The following is a 16,581-nucleotide window of genomic DNA, read 5'->3' as shown; positions in this document are numbered from 1 at the left end:
TCCCCCTCCATATCTGTTTCCAGTTCGCTAGAACTGCCCCTTGCCGTGCCCTTGGGGCAGCTGCGAATCCTACCTCTTCCTGGCTGCCTTCTCCTCGGGGCAAATGTGATCTAACGGTAAGAGTATGGCTTGGGAAGTCAGAAAACTTGGTTTCCAGTTCCAGCTCGGTCTCTAGACTGCTGTATGACCTTGGGTGAGTCACTTAACCTTTCTGGGCCCATCCTCCAGTCACCGCTTTGGGTTCAGGACCTCTCTCCTCCCAGAGCTGCTGGATGCCTGATTTCAACCGTCCCTGGAATCCACCACCTTCTGCCTTCCCCCCGCAATCTTAAGCTCTGCCCATGTCTCAGGGCTTCTCTTCTCCCTTCAGGATCCCGTCCCCTTTCACGAAGGACCTCGGTGGGCGGACGCTCACGGCTATGAGCGTGTTTAACGTCTCTGTCGGTTCTGCTCTTTGCCTGCTAAATGGGTGTCCCGTTTAGTGCTGCATATGTGTTGCGCGTGTGTCCACCTGCCCTCTCTTAAGCCAGTCCCTCAAGAGCTGTGTCTTGCTCTAACGTTGTGTCACTGTCGCCTCACCCAACCCCCAGGATTGGAGCAAGGCTCGCTGCTGATTCACCATCTGACTCCCTCCACTCTCCCCTTCCTGTCGTGTTCTTCCCATCGCTTATGATGTACTCCTTATTTCTTCGGCAACTTGGTAACCCGTCTCTTGCCACGCCCCCTGAATCCTTAAGCCCCAGCACCCCCCCTCCCCGCCTCCCGTTTACCTCTTCCACTGGACTCCCTAGCGAGAGTAAAGATATTGGTCCCAGCCACGGCACTCTCTTGGAAAAACCATTTTAAAGAAATGGAAGCCGACTGTAGCACGTACAAAAGAGGGGACGGGAAGACCCTTCGGTATATAAAGTGTGCACGGTGCCCCAAGGGGGCGGCTGCCTGGATGCAGCCCAGAGAGGTAGGGTGGTGGGGGGGAGGGTTGGCGAGGGGAGGTGGGTGGCTGCCCTGGGGTGGGGGGGGGGAAGTCTCAGAGAATAGATGGAGAGAATGAGCCACTCCAGAAATTCAGGGGAATCACTGCAGGCTGGAGATGCTCTTGGGGTGCTCCTGCTGCACCCCCGCCTCCCTCCAAGCTCCGGCAGGACAGCCGTGTCCATCTGCCCCTCCCCTTCGGTTCAGAGCCGGAGATGGGGCAGGAGTCGGGATGGAGGCCCAATGGGCCCTCCCCTCTGGAGAGTCCCGACCCACCTGTGAGGTCAACCCGAGGACCCTTCCTCCGCAAAGGTTCAGGACCGGAGCCCCTCCCCGTGGCTGTGGCGGGGTCGGGAGGGCCGCCTGGGTGGGCAGGGTCCGAGGAGGTGGACGGAGGGAGGGAGAGAGTGGGGGGAGCCACTCGGACTCTGATCCTCCCCAATCCCGAAAACCAGGGAGCTTTAGAAGCCCCCGAGTCCGTCGGCCCCTCCGAGCCGCAGGCCCCGCAGGAGGGGAAAGTCCGCGAGTGGCTCCTCGAGGCCCCCGAGAGAGACTGGTGCTTCCCGGAAGGAGAAGGGCCCGGGGTCTCCCTCGCTGCTGGGGGAGCCGCTCTGGAACCACAGATTCTCGTAGGGCTTGGGGCTGGGGGTCAGATTCCCCAGCAGAGGCTGGCTGGAGTCAGAGCGCAGGTAGAGAGGTGCTGGAGTCTTCGCCTGGCCCCGGGAGCTAGAGGCGTCCATCACCTTGGCATACTGGACTTCGTTCATGTAAGAGCAGGACTGAGCCTCCCCCGGCGGGGCCCTGGCTGCCAGGGGCTCGGCCTGAAGCAGGTAAGCCCGGGCCGGGGCTGGGGGATCCCTGGCTGGGATGCCCGCCCCCTCCATCGTCCCCCAGGGGGACGGCTTCTTCTCCGTCTCCTTCTCCAGGACCGTGAGGCTGGAGATGGGCAGGGGGCCGGAGTCACGCAGATTGGGCAGCTGGATATTCTCCTGCCGGGGGAGAGAGAGGGGGAGGGCAGGTGGGCCCTCGGTTCCACCCTAAACCAGGCCTGACCTGAGACCCGGTGAGCTCCGGCAGCCTCCCGCCTGGGGGACAACCTCCATTTCCTGATCCGCCCTCCTCCACTTCCTGCTCTGCCCTTCCCTTTTCCAGCTCCCCAGCCTTTGGCCTCCGTCCTTCTTACCTCCTCCAGGCTCTGGGGCAGCCAGCCCCTCAGGCTGCTGCGGGCTGGGTCCGGGACATTCGGCCACAGCTGGTTCTTCATTCTGAAGAAGAAGGTGGAGTGAGGGCCTGGACTGGGATGGAAGGAGACTGGGAACTCCACCTCCTCAGCTGTCCCCTGCCAGCTATGGCATCCGACTGCCTCACTGAAATCTGGAAGTGGCAACGGCGAGGAAGGGCTGGGGGACCCAAAGGGGTTGGGGGGAAAGGGATTAAACAGCTTCTTAGATGCTTTCCAGGGGATCCTCCTCTCCCTTTCTCCCTCCGCCCACCCACTGGCCTCTCCAAGACTGCCTTTACCCTTCCCACCCCCAGCCTTAGCTTCTGGAAATCTGCTCCTCCGTTAAAGTCTCCAGTGAGGCCTAAGATCTGCCAAGCGATTCGGGATGGGGAACAGCTCCAGAGACCCCTATCCGATGGTCCCTCCGGATGCCGTCTCTTCTCCAGGACCAACAACATCCATCCCCTGTCCTGAATGCCAACTTGCAGCGGGGAGTTGGTCCTGAGGAAGAGCTGCCTGACTGAGTGGCGGCTGGCGTCTCTACGCTGGGGAAGTTCAGGATCTACAGCGGAGCTGGGCCTGGCGGGGAAGGGAGGGAGCAGCCCTTGCCCCCTACCAGCTGGACACTCACTTCTTGCTCTCACGGAAGCAGGTGGCGGTGATACAGACGAGCAGGGGGAAGAACAGGCAGAACAAAATGAACAGGATGTGCATCCCCTTCTCATCTGCAGAAAACACCAGGTTGTGGGGGTCAGGGAAAGCTGTCTGCCCCGGCACTCCCTACATATTGGGAAGGCCTGCGGGGTAGCCACTTGGTGCCGGATCTGGGCGTTGGTTGGCCCGGGTGCCAGGGGTTGATGATTAGACAGTTTCACTGGCCCCGCCAAGGGCCACCCCTAACCTTAGCCTTAACCTCAACCTCCTTGTGGAGTAGATGGGTTTGCTGGTCTCCTTCCCCAACAGATCCTTTCCGCCTGCCTGACAAACCTCTTCCCTAACAGATCCTTCCACCTGCCTCACCTCTCCCCAACCAAACTTTCTGATTCCCTGGTAGACCTCTTCCCCAATGGATCCTTCCACCTACCTGACGGTCCTCTTCCCCCACAGATCCGTCCTCCTGACTGACAGACCTCTTCCCCCACGGATTCTCCCCTCCTATAGCTTCCTCCTGCCTGACAGACCCCTTCCCCAGCAGAGCTTCCCACCCGACGGGCCCCTTCCCCAAAAGAGCTTCCCACCTGACAGACCTCTTCCAAAAGATCCTCTCGCCTGACAGACCTCTTCCCCATCAGATCCCCCCCCCGTCATCCCCATTAATCCCTTCAGAACCGAGCTCTTCCCCAATAAAACCTTCCACCCGACAGACATCTCCGGAACACTTCTCTTTCCCAGACACCCTTCCCATCTGTGAATCCCTCCGGGTGCTGAACCATGCTTCCTGACTTTCTCTTCCACCTGTGACGGATACTGTTCATCCCCTCGGATGCTCCTTTTGACCTCCTAGCCCCTTTAGTTGGTTTGGGTATTTAGTAAGTGCTCATTCTTTGCCAAGTACTGTGCTAAGCGCAGGGATAGGTACAAGTATTACAGACCAGACGTCATCCCCTTCTGCCTCCCCGACCTCGCGACCTAACGGATCCCTCCCCCGGCCTGGCCGGACCTCCCGTCCCCCTCCCGGCCCCCCGGCCCCGGGTCACTCTCACTGAGGGCCACGGTGGCCAGGGTGAGGTCGGTGCTGTTGACGCTGCCGGCGGCGGTGGAAGCCATCATGTGCACCCTGTACAAGCTGCCGGGCTCCAAGCCACTGAGGATGCAGGTCCGTGAGGAGGCGTTCAGAACCGAGTCTGGGAAAAGAGACAAGGGGCCGGGGGTGGGGGAGGAGTGCTGGGAGAGCTCACTATCCTCAGAGAATCAGCGTAGCCTAGGGGAAAGAGCCTAGACCTGGGAGTCAGAGGACTTGGGTTCTAATCTCAGCTCTGCCACCTGCCCGCAGCGTGACCTGGGACAAGTCACTTCACTTCTCTGGACTTCGGTTTCTTCTTCTGGCAAATGAGGATTCAATACCCGTTTTCTTTCCCCACTTGCGCTGTGAGCCCCATAGAGAATAGGGACTGTATCTGATGTGATTATATCTATCCCATTGCTTAGCACATTAAAAAACCCAAAACTTAAATATCGCAATTATTATCGTTGATAATAACCTCCTTGAGGGCTCATGCCGACTATACTATCCTCGTTAAGTGCTTAGCACAGTGCTCTGCGTACTCAGTGGAAAGAGCATGGGCTCGGGAGTCAGGGGTCATGGGTTCTAATCCTGGCTCCGCCACTCGTCAGCTGTGTGACTTTGGGTAAGTCACTTAATAATAATAATAATAATAATAATGTTGGTATTTGTTAAGCGCCTACTACGTGCCGAGCACTGTTCTAAGCGCTGGGGGGAGATACAGGGTAATCCGGTTGTCCCACGTGAGGCTCACAGTTAATCCCCATTTTACAGATGAGGGAACTGAGGCCCAGAGAAGTGAAGTGACTCGCCCGCAGTCACACAGCTGACAAGTGGCAGAGCCGGCAGTCGAACCCATGACCTCTGACTCCGAAGCCCAGGCTCTTTTCCACTGAGCCATGCCCCTCTCTGGGCCTCGGTGACCTCATCTGTAAAATGGGGATGAAACCTGTGAGCCCCATGGGGGACAACCTGATCACCTTGTATCCCCCCCCAGCGCTTAGAACGGTGCTTTGCACATAGTACGAGCTTAACAATTACCAACATTATTATACCAGAAGTGCTCAGTAGCCACTATGGATTGATTCGGATTTCCCCAAACCTTGTTCCAGCTCCTGCGGGAGATGCGGGACCCTCCCATTATTACCCTGAGGGTCTGAGCTTCTCTCCCCGCATCCTGTCAGAGCTGCGTCTCTTTAGAGAAGAAAGGACCGAAGAGCCGGTTGGTCACTCACAGGCCACGTGGTCATGCGTGTCGGTCCAGAAGATGGTGTAGTGGGTGAGGATCCCGTTCCTCAGCCTCAGGGGCACCGGCTCCCACATCAGCTCAGCCCAGGACTCCCCAATATTTCTGAGCTGTGGCTTTGGGGCACAGGATGGGGCTGGGGGAAGGAGAGGAGGTGGTCAGACTGGTGTGGGAGGAAGGGGGACATCCCTAGCTTTGGGGCATGAGATGGGGGGCCGGGGTGGGAAGGAATTGAAGCAGCTAAGGTTCCGGGCTCCTGGATCCCAGTTCTACATCTGCTTCAGCGAAGCAGCAAGGCCTGGTGGAAAGAGCCCGATCCTGGGAGTCACAGAACCTGGCTTCTAATCCCTGCTCTACCACTTGCCTGCTGGGTGACCTTGGGGAAGTCACTTCACTTCTCTGGGTTTCAGTTAACTCATCTGGAAAATGGGCATTCAAGACCGGTTTTCCCTCTTCCTTAGACCGTGAGCCCTTTGAGGGACAGGGACTGTGACCGATCGGAATGAGTCTACCCCAGCGTTCAGCACAAAGTAAATACTTCAATATCACAATTATTATTAGTAGTAGTAAACCCCTGGCTGGTGGGGATGTCCAAATTCAGACCGGTGGGGAATTCAAACGTGGGGAATGGCTCTGTTGGCCAGGGACGGAATCTGGATTTGGGTCCATTTCCCCCCGATTAGACCGTAAGCCCGTCAAAGGGCAGGGACTGTCTCTATCTGTTACCGATTTGTCCATTCCAAGTGCTTAGTACAGTGCTCTGCACATAGTAAGCGCTCAATAGATACTATTGAACGAATGAATCAATGAATGAAGCTGGCGGGAAGAGGGGAGGGATCCGTAAAAATCTATTGAATTATGGAATGGCCTCGTTCCCCATTCCCCCTCCCACTCCGCCTCCTGCCCCTGCACATGCTCTCCTGATCTGAGGGTTGGTCAGGGCAGCGATCACGTACCTTTCTCTTGGGAATAGGCCTGGGTCTGCTGGGGCGGCCCCATCCCTCCGACATACAGAGGGAACACGGAGATCTCATACGGCTGAAATGGCTCGATGTTTTCTGGATAGAGAAACCGGGCAGGCCGGAGGTCAGGAGGTGAGAAAACCTGTGGTCAACGTGCAACCGGGCCTTCTGCCTGCCCTTCCTCCCATTCCTGGCCCTGGTGGGGCCCGTGGGGAGAGCTGTACTAAAACTGTAGCAAGCGGGAGCAAGATTACATTGCAAAAAGATCTTTCTCCGGCGGGGATGTGAGACTGCAGTGCTGGAGCGAGGAACACTGTGGAATTCCCTTCCTTGTGTACCTCTAAAGACGGGAGAGAACCCTGATTGTCGGGGCTGAGAAGTCTGGTCTGGAAGCAGGGGAATGGACAAGGTGACCTGGGCGGCCCTGTGACTTGGAGAGAAATGCACCCCTGGAGCCTCTGACATCCCGGAGGGATTACGAACCGAAGATCTCGACATCCCGGTTAAAGGACGTGCGTGGGGGGGTGGGGGGGACGACGGGGGGAGTGCGTGTACGTGTAGGTGTGGAGGTCAAAAGTCAACTCCTCCTCTCCCCCCAAATCCTGTGATCCCGGGTACCCACCGTCCAGCAGAACCTGGTTGCTGCTCCCGTCCCGCTCGATCCTCCAGCTGGTGTTGCAGCTCAGCGGGGAGGGCAGCGCCGCCGGGCACCACTCGAGCACGTAGCCGTGGGTGGCGGTCCGGGGGGGCTCCCACCGAACCCAGAGGCTGTGGGGGTCCCGAGGGGAGGTGTGGAGGCCCAACAGGGGTGGACCTGAGAACACAGAGCCGGACGGGTGCTCCACGGCTCCTTCCTGGCCCTCCCGGCCCCTTCTGCCCGCAGCCAGTCAGCTTGGGCGGCCTGTCACTTCTCCCCACCTTTCAAGTCCTCAGCGGGGGGCTTCGGGGCACCGGTCCCGGGAGTGGGGTGGGTTGCTAGCGGCGAAGATTACTTAAGGCGGTAGGGGAAGAATCACAGGGAGGGACAGGCGGGGATTTGGGGCGAGGGCAGGGCTGGCTACCGGGAAGGACTCTTTTGAGGGGAGGTCTCTGGAGTCAGGCCTGGAGGGGTCGGGGCCTCACCTCGCACCTCCCAGAAGGTGACCTGGGTCGGGGGAGAGTCTCCGGCGGCGTTGAAGGCCGTGATGAAAACGTCCCTGACCCCCGCGGGCAGGGAGAAGCGGCAGCCCAGTTCGGTGGTGTTGCAGAGGGTCTGGGTGTCCCCAGCTGGGCCCTGGAGCCTCCGGGAGACCCGGTACCCCAAGATCCAGCCGTGAGTTTCTTTCACCTGCATCGGCTGCCCCGGAACGGAGAGAGGGGAGTTCAGCTCGGCTTGTCTCCCCAAGCCGGGCAGGGGGGACGTCCCGAGAGCAGGAGCTCGGGCAGGTCGGAGGCTTTTACACCTCCAGTGCCCACCCTCCTCCAAATCCTCGTGTCCCCCAGCCTGGCCGGGGGTGGGGGCTGATCTACCCGGAGGGAGGGGGTTGGATGTGAGTCACGCCCACCCCAGGGATTCTCTGATTCTCTACCAGGGGAGAGGCTTTAGGAGCAGGCGGGCTGGGTGGAATGAATGATCCTGGACATGGGTTACCTTCCAGAGCAGCTGAATGTCTAACATCTCCTGGCTCAGGGGTGTCAGCTTCCACCAGGCATCCAGTTGCCCCGTGGGGGCTGGAGGGCGAGAGAGGGAAGAACAGAGAGAGATGGGCTGGGAAGAAATCTGAGACTGGATTCCAGGAGCCCCCAACCTTCAATTTTCCCAAGACCCCTGTCTACCCACCCCTTTGTTAAAAACGGTATTTGTTAAGTGCTTACTATGTACCAGGAGCTGTACTAAGGCCCGGTTTAGATACAAAGTCGTCAGGTTAGACGCAGTCCCTGTCCCACATTGGGCTCAGTCCGAAACCCCGCTTAACAGATGCACAGAATATCATTATTTACTGAGCGCTTACTGCGCGCAGGGTATCGTACTAAATGTTTGGGAGAGTACAGCACAACAGTATAGCAGACACAGTCCCTGCCTCCGACGACTTTACAGTCTAAAAGGGGAGACAGACATTAATATAAATAAGTGAACTACGTCTATGTGCAAAAATGCAGTGGGGTTGGGGGGGCAGTGGGTGGTGAGTAAAGGGAGCTAGTCAGGGTGACGCAGAAGGGACTGGGAAAAGAGAAGTGAAATTCATTCATTCATTCATTCAATAGTATTTATTGAGCGCCTACTACGTGCAGAGCACTGTACTAAGCGCTTGGAATGTACGATTCGGCAACAGATAGAGACAATCCCTGCCCATTGACGGGTTTACGGTCTAATCGGGGGAGACAGACAAAAACAATAGCAATAAATAGAATCGAGGGGATGTACATCTCATTAACAAAATAGATAGGGTAATAAAAATATATACAAATGAGCAGATGAGCACAGTGCTGAGGGGAGGGGAAGGGAGACGGGGAGGAGCAGAGCCCAAGGGCACACGGCAGACAAGTGAGTACTGGAGTGCAGGTTTTCCTAAATGTGTGGCTTATCAAGAGTGTGGCCTAGTGGGAAGATGGGCCTGGAAGTCAGCCGGTCATGGATTCTAATTCTGGCTCCTCCACTTGTCTGCCGTGTGACCTTGGGCAAGTCACTTAACTTCTCTGTGCCTCGGTTTCATCATCTGAAAAACCGGGATTGAGTCCGTGAGCCCCACTTGGGACAGGTACTGTGTCCAACCCGATTTGCTTGTATTCACCCCAGTGCTTAGTACAGTGCCTGGCACCTATTAGGTGCTTCACAAATGCCATTATTTCTGTTATTATTGTTATCAAGCGGCAGAGCCGGGATTAGAACCCACTTCTCCTGCATTCCCCTCGCGCCAGCCCCCAACTTCCCTGTGTGTCTCTAGACTCTCCACCCCGCTCCAGCCCTTCCTGGACCCTCACCCTGCTGGGCAGTGGTGACCCACAGCCCCTGGCTCCAGTCGCTCCAGTAGCTCCCCTGGCTCTCCTCCCTCCTCCGGCAGCGCATCTGCAGCAGGTAAGTGGTGAAGGGGAGGAAGCCACAGGGGTCGCTGCGGGGGCCGTGGGTGAGAAAGGGCGACACCTGCGAGCGATGGGGTGCGGCGGGAGGTCAGGGCCAGGAGAGCCCTGGGCTCGTCGGAGTCCCTGCCTGCCACGCAGACCCCGTCGGGCACCTGGTCCCGGTGGCCGGGCGTCCCGGGGTACCCTCCCCGGGGGCGCCTTGCCTGGTCCCGGCCCCGGGCCCAAGGGGGAACCTCTCACCACGGTCCAGGCGGGAGCCCCGTAGGTGCGATGGCGGAGCTCGCAGACCTGCTCCACGTGGTCGGTCGCGTTGTGACCCCTCCAGTCGAGGCGCAGGCAGCCGGGGCGCTGCATGACGGAGAGGGCCTTCCTGAGGCTCGGCGGGTCAGGCTTCACTGTGGACAGAGACGGCTCCTCAGCCCCGCAGGTGAAGGAGGGCCTCGCTGGGGAAGCAGGCGCTGAGAGGCCCGGGCATGTGGGGCGGGACCGTCCTGTGCACGATTCGGGTTCTCTCCCCCGGTCTTCTCTGTGCGCGTGTCTCCCCCTCTCCGGGAAGGGCCCTCGGGCTCTATCCCCTTTCCCCTGCCCCTGGCTCAGATGTCCCCCCCCCAGCCCTCCCGGAGCCCCCCCATCGACCCACCCACCCACGTCGGCGGGATCGATGCACAGGTGCGAGGACTCGGCGGCCCCCAGCACGTTCTGAGCCAGCACCCACAGCTCCATCTTCTGATACATCTGCAGGTGCCGGCGGGGGATGGTGCAGCGCCTCAGCCCGGCCTCGGGGATGCAGTCGGGGACCGGCTTCTCCCGGGAACGGCACCGGTCGCGGCTCCTGGGACGACGAGGGAGAGACCAGACCAGGTAGGAGGCCGGGGAACCCTGGTGGGGACGGGGAGAAGCCCTCCTCCCCCCTCACAGAACCCATCTTCTCCCCCCCGAAGGTAACGCCCCTCTTCCCACAGAGACGCCCCCACCTCCCACCGTCCGACATCAGAGCTGAGGTCAGTGGGGCATTTGGGGGCAACCGTCCTGAGGGCCTGGGGGATAGGGAGAGGGCAGGGTTAGCTTCCCAGTCGATCCATCGGAGGTATTTCTTGAGCAGCTACTGTGTGCGGAGCACTGTCCTAAGCACTTGGAAGAGCACAATAGCGAGTAGACGCAGTCCCTGCCCTCAAGGGGCTTACACCCAGTTCCGAGTTGGCCCTGGTGAACCCTGACTTCCTCACACTAATCAATTAAAGGTTTGTACTGAGCACTAACTTGAGTACTTAACAGATCACAAAATGTTATTATTGTTTGAATTAATGATAATAATCTGTGTAAGAAGCACTATACTAAGTGTTTTAGCGAGTATAATAGAGTAAACATGCTCAGCGATTGCTCTTAGCCAGCTTACAGCCTACTGTGTGCAGAACACTGTACTAAGCACTTGGGAGAGTCTAAAGGAGTAAGCGGACACGATCCCTTCCCTCAAGGAACGTTAGTCTACTAAGTACAGAGCACTGTAGTAGACGTCTGGAAGAATTCAAGGTCCTCGTGGGCAGGGATTGCTGGAGGGTACGTCCCCAGGTGCTCAGTACAGTGCTCTCATACAGTGAATGTGCGATAAATACCACTGACTGCTTGATACGCTAACATAAGCAGGAATGATCCCTGCCTCGAGGAGCTCGCGATCTAGCTCTAGCTCTAGCTCTACGATCTAAGACATTAAAATGACTCCATTCAGTCACATTTATTGAGTGCTTACTCCGTGCAAAGTACTGTACTAAGCGCTTGAATGACGGGTGGGGGAAGCAACAGAGGGTAAAGATGCAGGCCTGGATGCCGGTGGGGAGGGGCGCGGGGGGGGGGGGGCGCCACTCACCTGAAGCTCTTCAGGGTGAAGTTCGTTGGCAGGAAGGTTTCCGGCCCCGGGTCCCACTGACAGGTGAGGTTGGCGGTAGTGAGGTTCATGATGCAGGACAGATTGCTGGGGCGGAAGGGTACGTCTGTGTGGCGGCGGGGAGGAGAGAGGAGGAAATCTTAGTATCCTGAATGCTAACCTTGGGAGGTGGGGAGGAGAAAGAATCTTCATTCTTGCTACTAAGGGCATGCTCTGATCGTATATCGTTTGTTAAAGGCGTACCGTGTGCTAGGAATCGTGCTAAGGGCCGAGGTAAAAACAATACTATCGGATTGGACGCGGTCCTTGTGCTAAGCGTCGGGGTAGAAACGCTGAAGTCGGATCGGACCCCGACCCTCTCTCATATGGGGCTCATATGGGAGGGGAAGCGGGCATTTCATCCCTATTTTATTATCCCGCGCTCTTTCCACCAGGGCATCCTGCCTGCGCTCCTTAAACGCCATAGGTCGATCGACCGACTGCAGGGACGGAGGGGGACGAAGAAGTGAGATGATCTGGCCAAAACGTAGACGGACGGGCCTCTCGCTCATGTAGACCGTACCTCCTCCACCGGGCCGAGCCCCCTGTCTGCCGAGGAACCTTCTCTGAAGGGATCATAAGGATCCCTGCCTCCTCTCTCTCCGTGGGGATGCCCCTACTCTGTCCACCTTGAGCCGTGCCCGCCCACCCCCCCCGCCACCCATCGCCCCCCAGGCCAGAGCTGGGGGAGGGGGTCACTCACATCCCGCCCGGAGGTCCACGTGGGCCATGATCTGCGGGATCCCGGCCCAGAGCACCCCGCAGAAGAGCGAAGCCTCGGAATAATTGAACCGGGCAATGGTGAGCGTGGACTCCTGGGTGCCGTCGGGCCGCCGCCACTGCCTGTCCCCGGCCCGGTACTCGCGCTCAAGTTTCCACACGATCTGGGTTGCCCCATCCCCCTTGTGGAGGCTGCAGTTGCTGGGGATGGTGCAAGACGCGTAGACGGGGGAGCCCAGGGGGACGATCAGGGCTCCCACCGAGATGTGGCCGCAGGCCTGTGGGCCTGCGGGGGAGGCAAGAGGGAGAGTCGGGGTGGGACCCCTCTGCCCAGCCCATCCAACAGCACCCGACCCCGGGGGTCCTCCCGTCTCTGAGCATCCGCTCGCACCGACCCCCCAGCCCCACCTGGAATTCCCTCCCTTCTCTTCTTCACCTGGTCGCCACTTCCCTCCCCTCCTTCGAAACTGCTAAGAACCCACCAGAAAGGCTTCCCGGCCGAAATCCACCTGCCTCTGGCCACTCCTACAGTGTCAGATCCTCCCTAGGCTCTCCTGCCTTCTCCTGAAACGACAGTCGGGCTTTGGACTCTTCCCTTTCTGCTTCTGTCTCCATCTCTTGGACTTCGGCCCTCCTCGCTGGGCTGTATCTCTGGGTCTGCCCTGTCTTCCCCAGTGGACTTGAGTTTCCCAGAGGGCTGAGACGGTGCCTTCTCTTTCCCTAGGTTCCCTTGTTTCACCCTGGGGATGTTTGGCGCAGGCTGGTGCCTGATAGAGGGGTTTCCCCCATTGGGTCCGACCCCCTGGAGACTTCCAGGCATCCTTGTCCTCATCTCTGACTCTTTCCTGGGAGTCTGCCCCGATGCCTCCTGCTGATGGGTGACTCCCTCTTGCCCCCCGCCCTCCCCCCAGCTCCCCTCCTCAGGAACCGGCCCCGTTACCTGCTGGGAGCAGAAGGATCAGCAGAGCAGGGCCTATGACAGGGCCTAAGGCCATGGCCCCGACTCTCCCACTCACCTGGAACACACACACACACACATATCTAGTGTTAGACACACAGCATTCTGTCGATTCAGATGGTCCCAGCGTCGCACCCCCACAGACCCAAACACGCACACACTTTCACCCAACCACAGTGTTGCCCACAAATCAATCTACGTACAAAATGCAGTGCGGTCCGCTCACAAGCACACCCGCAACCACACGCTCGCTCATACCTTCGGTAGTGACATCCACGCATCCACCGTCCTCCACTCATTATCTCCTCTCCCTTCCCCCCTCTTTCTGGGTCTTGCTGCCATGGAGATAATCCGCATGATACTAGCTGGGTGGTAGCCCAAATGCCACGGGGTCAGAGGGCTCTCAGGTTTGGCCATGATCCCGACGTCCATAGGTACTGGTCCAGGTTTCCTCTGACCCTGGCTTCCCCCCGCCCCCCGGCACCGACACCTCCCAGGGGCTCCCAGCTTGGGTTCAGACTTCCACGTTCTGCTCAGGACCACCTTCCTGGTCACTCCCGGAAGGCGAGGGTTGAGGGCTGGAGGAATAGCCGGGCAGACTCTTCCCTCCTCCCGTCCCTCGCACCCTGACCCGTCTGGCTTCTCCCTTTGAACCTGAGGCGTCCGTACCCCTTGTGAGAATCCCGAGCTCCAGAGCCCTGCCAGAGTGTCGATGATTCTGTCTGTGAATCTATAGCTCTGTCTCTGTCCCTATCTGACAATAATGATTGCGGTCTTCGTCGGGCACTTACTATATGCCATGCATTGTATTAGCGCTGGGGAAGATACAAGGTAAGTAGATTGGACCCAACTCCCATTCTATATGGCTCATGCGTCTGTTCTATTGCACTCTCCCAAGCGCTTTTTACAGGGCTCCGCACGCAATAAACACTCAATGAACACGACTGACCGATTAAGGGGCAGGGAGAACAGTTATTGACTCCCCATTTGATAGTTGAGGAAACTGGGGCACAGAGAAGTGAAATGACTTGCCCGAAGTCGCACAGCAAGCGGGTAGCAGAGCCGGAATTAGAAACCAGGTCCTCAGACTCCAAGGCCTCTGGTCTTTCCACTAGGCCACACTGCTTCTCTATAAATTACCTGTCTGACCGCCCGGCTGTGCTTCTGCCTATTCATTTGTGCAAGTAGATCTCTGCATCAATCTGCTCTTCCACAGATACATTTCCAAAGCTCAAGGTACATCTCTAAGTTACATCTCCTCCTGTGTTCTCCCTCCTCCTCCTCTCCCCTCTCCAGCCTCTCCAGCTCCCAGGTGCCCAATTCTCCAAGTCTGATGGGTCTTCTAATTGGTGGAGACAAGACCAGAGGATGTGTCCTGCACCCCAAGAGTTGACCTAAATACCACGGATTGGTTGAACAACCGAAACGCCACTGATCGACCGACCTAGGTCTGAAGCGTCTCCGGACCCTCTGCTGGGTTCGGGACACCGCTCTCTCGCTCCCCACTCATCGGCTCCGCCCCTGCAAGTTTAGCTATGGATCCCTGTCCTCGAGTCCAAACTAGAACCCCGTTTCTCTCACAGAGTGGGTCTTTCTTATTTTGTTTTCCGCCCCAGGCTCTCTGGACTCTCTGTCCCTCTCTTTCTGCTCTCCTGTCTGTCTTTCCATCTATCTCTCTGTCTTTCTCTGCCTCTGTCTTTGTTTCTATCTCTTTCTGTTAGTAAGATTATGTGTCTCTCTTCCCCCCTTCCTTTTCCCTTCCTTCTGGCTCCAGCCCAAGTGTCTGGGGGCCCGATACAGAAGGTCAGGAGAATCGCCAACATCCCCTTCCCTCTCACCCTCTCCCGGCCCTAGGCCTGGGTAGCCCCCCAGGGGAGCTGGAGAGACGGGCTTCTCTGTCGGGGTCCCAGGACTCACCTCATCGACGGCCAGGCCTCAGGCCCCCGGACCCACGACCGCTCTGCTCCGTCGGAGGACTGAGCCTGGGTCCCAACCCGGCCCCCAGCATAGTTCCTCAAACAGGAAAAAAAAAAAGGCAAAAGAAACCGAGAGTGGGACACACAGATCCACAGACACACACACACACACACACACACACAGACACACACACACCGTGTCGTTAATTGCTCTGACTTTCTGAACATCGAGGATTGCAACACTTCCCCGGAGCCTTTATCTGTGCCCCTCGGTCACAGGAAGGCGGTCCCGGGAGAGAGAAACGCTCGCGGTCCCGCTGGCTGGCGAAGGGGCCGCGGCTCTGGCCCCTCTTCCTGTCCCCCTGCCAGGGTTTAGAGGCGTCGGCCTCGGGGTGTCGCAACCCCAAGCAGTTCCCCCGGATTTCCTGCTGTCCCAGACGCTAGGCCCCGAAGGCTCAGGGCTCACAGAGGACCCCGGATTTCTTCTGTCTCTTCGCTTCGAGTCCCTGGGGCTCCGGCCTCGGTCCCCAGGGGTCCTCCTTGACCTGCCTCGAGGTTGACCTGGAGGGATGGGGTGGCCACGGTGACATCAGCTCTAATCCCCCTCTTTCCCTGCAACCTCATAGCGCCACAGCTCCTTCCTCAGGGAGCCAGTTACCTCGGTGACTAAATCCTCCGGCCTCGGGCCTAGGGTCCGTGAGCTTTTCGAGGCTTAAGTAGGTTCTGATTGGCGGGGGGGGGTTCATAGTTGGGTCTCTTCTGCCCATTCCTTAGAGGAGAAGGGGCAGGGAGAGGGAGGGGGCGGGGCTCTTCAGAGCTCTGCGTACAGTGAGTGCTCAATAAATACCACCTGCTTGATTGATTAGTCGCTGACTTCGATCATCTATTCAACTGTTGAGGAGCAGCATAGCCTAACAGGACAAACTCAGGAGGCTACAAGTTAGGACACTTGGGTCCTAATCTCAGTTCTGCCGCTTGCCTGCCTTGTGCCCCTGGGCAAGTCACTGAACCGCTCTATGCCTTAGTTTCCTCATCTGTAAAATGGGGATGAAATTCTTCTTCCCTCTTAGACTGTCATCCCTGTGTGGTGCAGGGACCACCGAGGGGCTAAGCACGACGCTTGGCACACAGTTAGTGCTTAACAAATGCCGCCGTCGCTAGTCATTATTATTCAGCTAAATAGTCTGGGTAGGCCACGTCCCGTGCCTTCTGGGCCGCCGGGGCCTTGAGACAGGTGCAGCGAAAAATCACTGTGCCTGCCTTCAAGGGGATGACTGTCAGACAGAAAGAGATTCAGTCCACAGACAGCAGTCCAGGACCACGCGTGTCAGTACAGTTCAGGGGAAAGACGCTGGGCCACCTGGGACATGGGACAAGTCCTTAGTAAAATGCGGTCCAAGCGCGAGATGGAAAGGACCTCCCAGTTAATCTGGAAAGATTTCCTGGAGGAGATGGGCTTAGCGGGAAACCCTGATCGGCTCCCAAGAAAACCAGACACCCCTTTCATGACCTCCGGTTCCGGACAGGTGACAGACCAGCTGAGAACTGGACTGCCAGAAATAAGATCCAATAACTGGGTCGCTCGAGATGTGTCCCGCTGGCCACCGGACTGGGAAGCGGCAAGCTAGCGAATGGGCTTTCATTCTCCCTCCCTCACCCCCAAATTGGAGGATTTTCCCCCCCAACTCCCCAGCTACACAGCCCCAGGGAACCAGAGCTGCGTTCTGGCTTCTTTCATTTTCTATGAAAAAATAGAAAACTCTAGGCTAGAGTTTGGTCGGATGTCCACAGGATGGGGAACTGGTCTTGCAGGCCTGAACCTCTGCCCCACCCAAGCCCCCTGGGGGATTTCTAAACCCCAGGGAACTCAACCTTTCTCCT

The 16,581-nt window shown here is 58.1% G+C and overlaps 1 protein-coding gene across 1 annotated transcript; it reads right to left on the bottom strand.

The window, feature by feature from the left end:
- Positions 1-824: 824 nt before the first annotated feature.
- CSF3R (colony stimulating factor 3 receptor) lies at positions 825-14,819 on the bottom strand. Its single transcript, XM_029080443.2, has 16 exons — positions 14,702-14,819; positions 12,767-12,842; positions 11,810-12,112; positions 11,050-11,173; positions 9,830-10,017; positions 9,426-9,580; positions 9,087-9,246; positions 7,756-7,835; positions 7,248-7,461; positions 6,748-6,939; positions 6,120-6,221; positions 5,153-5,299; positions 3,898-4,038; positions 2,826-2,919; positions 2,156-2,237; positions 825-1,961 (listed from the first exon to the last, which is right to left on the bottom strand). Exons 2-16 carry the CDS (start codon positions 12,819-12,821, stop codon positions 1,434-1,436), a joined length of 2,565 nt encoding a protein of 854 aa, XP_028936276.1. The 5' UTR covers positions 12,822-12,842; positions 14,702-14,819; the 3' UTR covers positions 825-1,433.
- Between the last annotated feature and the right edge of the window lie 1,762 nt (positions 14,820-16,581).

Source organism: Ornithorhynchus anatinus, chromosome 16 (genome assembly GCF_004115215.2).
Source record: "Ornithorhynchus anatinus isolate Pmale09 chromosome 16, mOrnAna1.pri.v4, whole genome shotgun sequence".
In the NCBI taxonomy this organism is placed as follows: domain Eukaryota; kingdom Metazoa; phylum Chordata; class Mammalia; order Monotremata; family Ornithorhynchidae; genus Ornithorhynchus; species Ornithorhynchus anatinus.
Note: the sequence above shows the minus strand (reverse complement) of the source record. Positions and strands in the feature narration are given on the sequence as shown.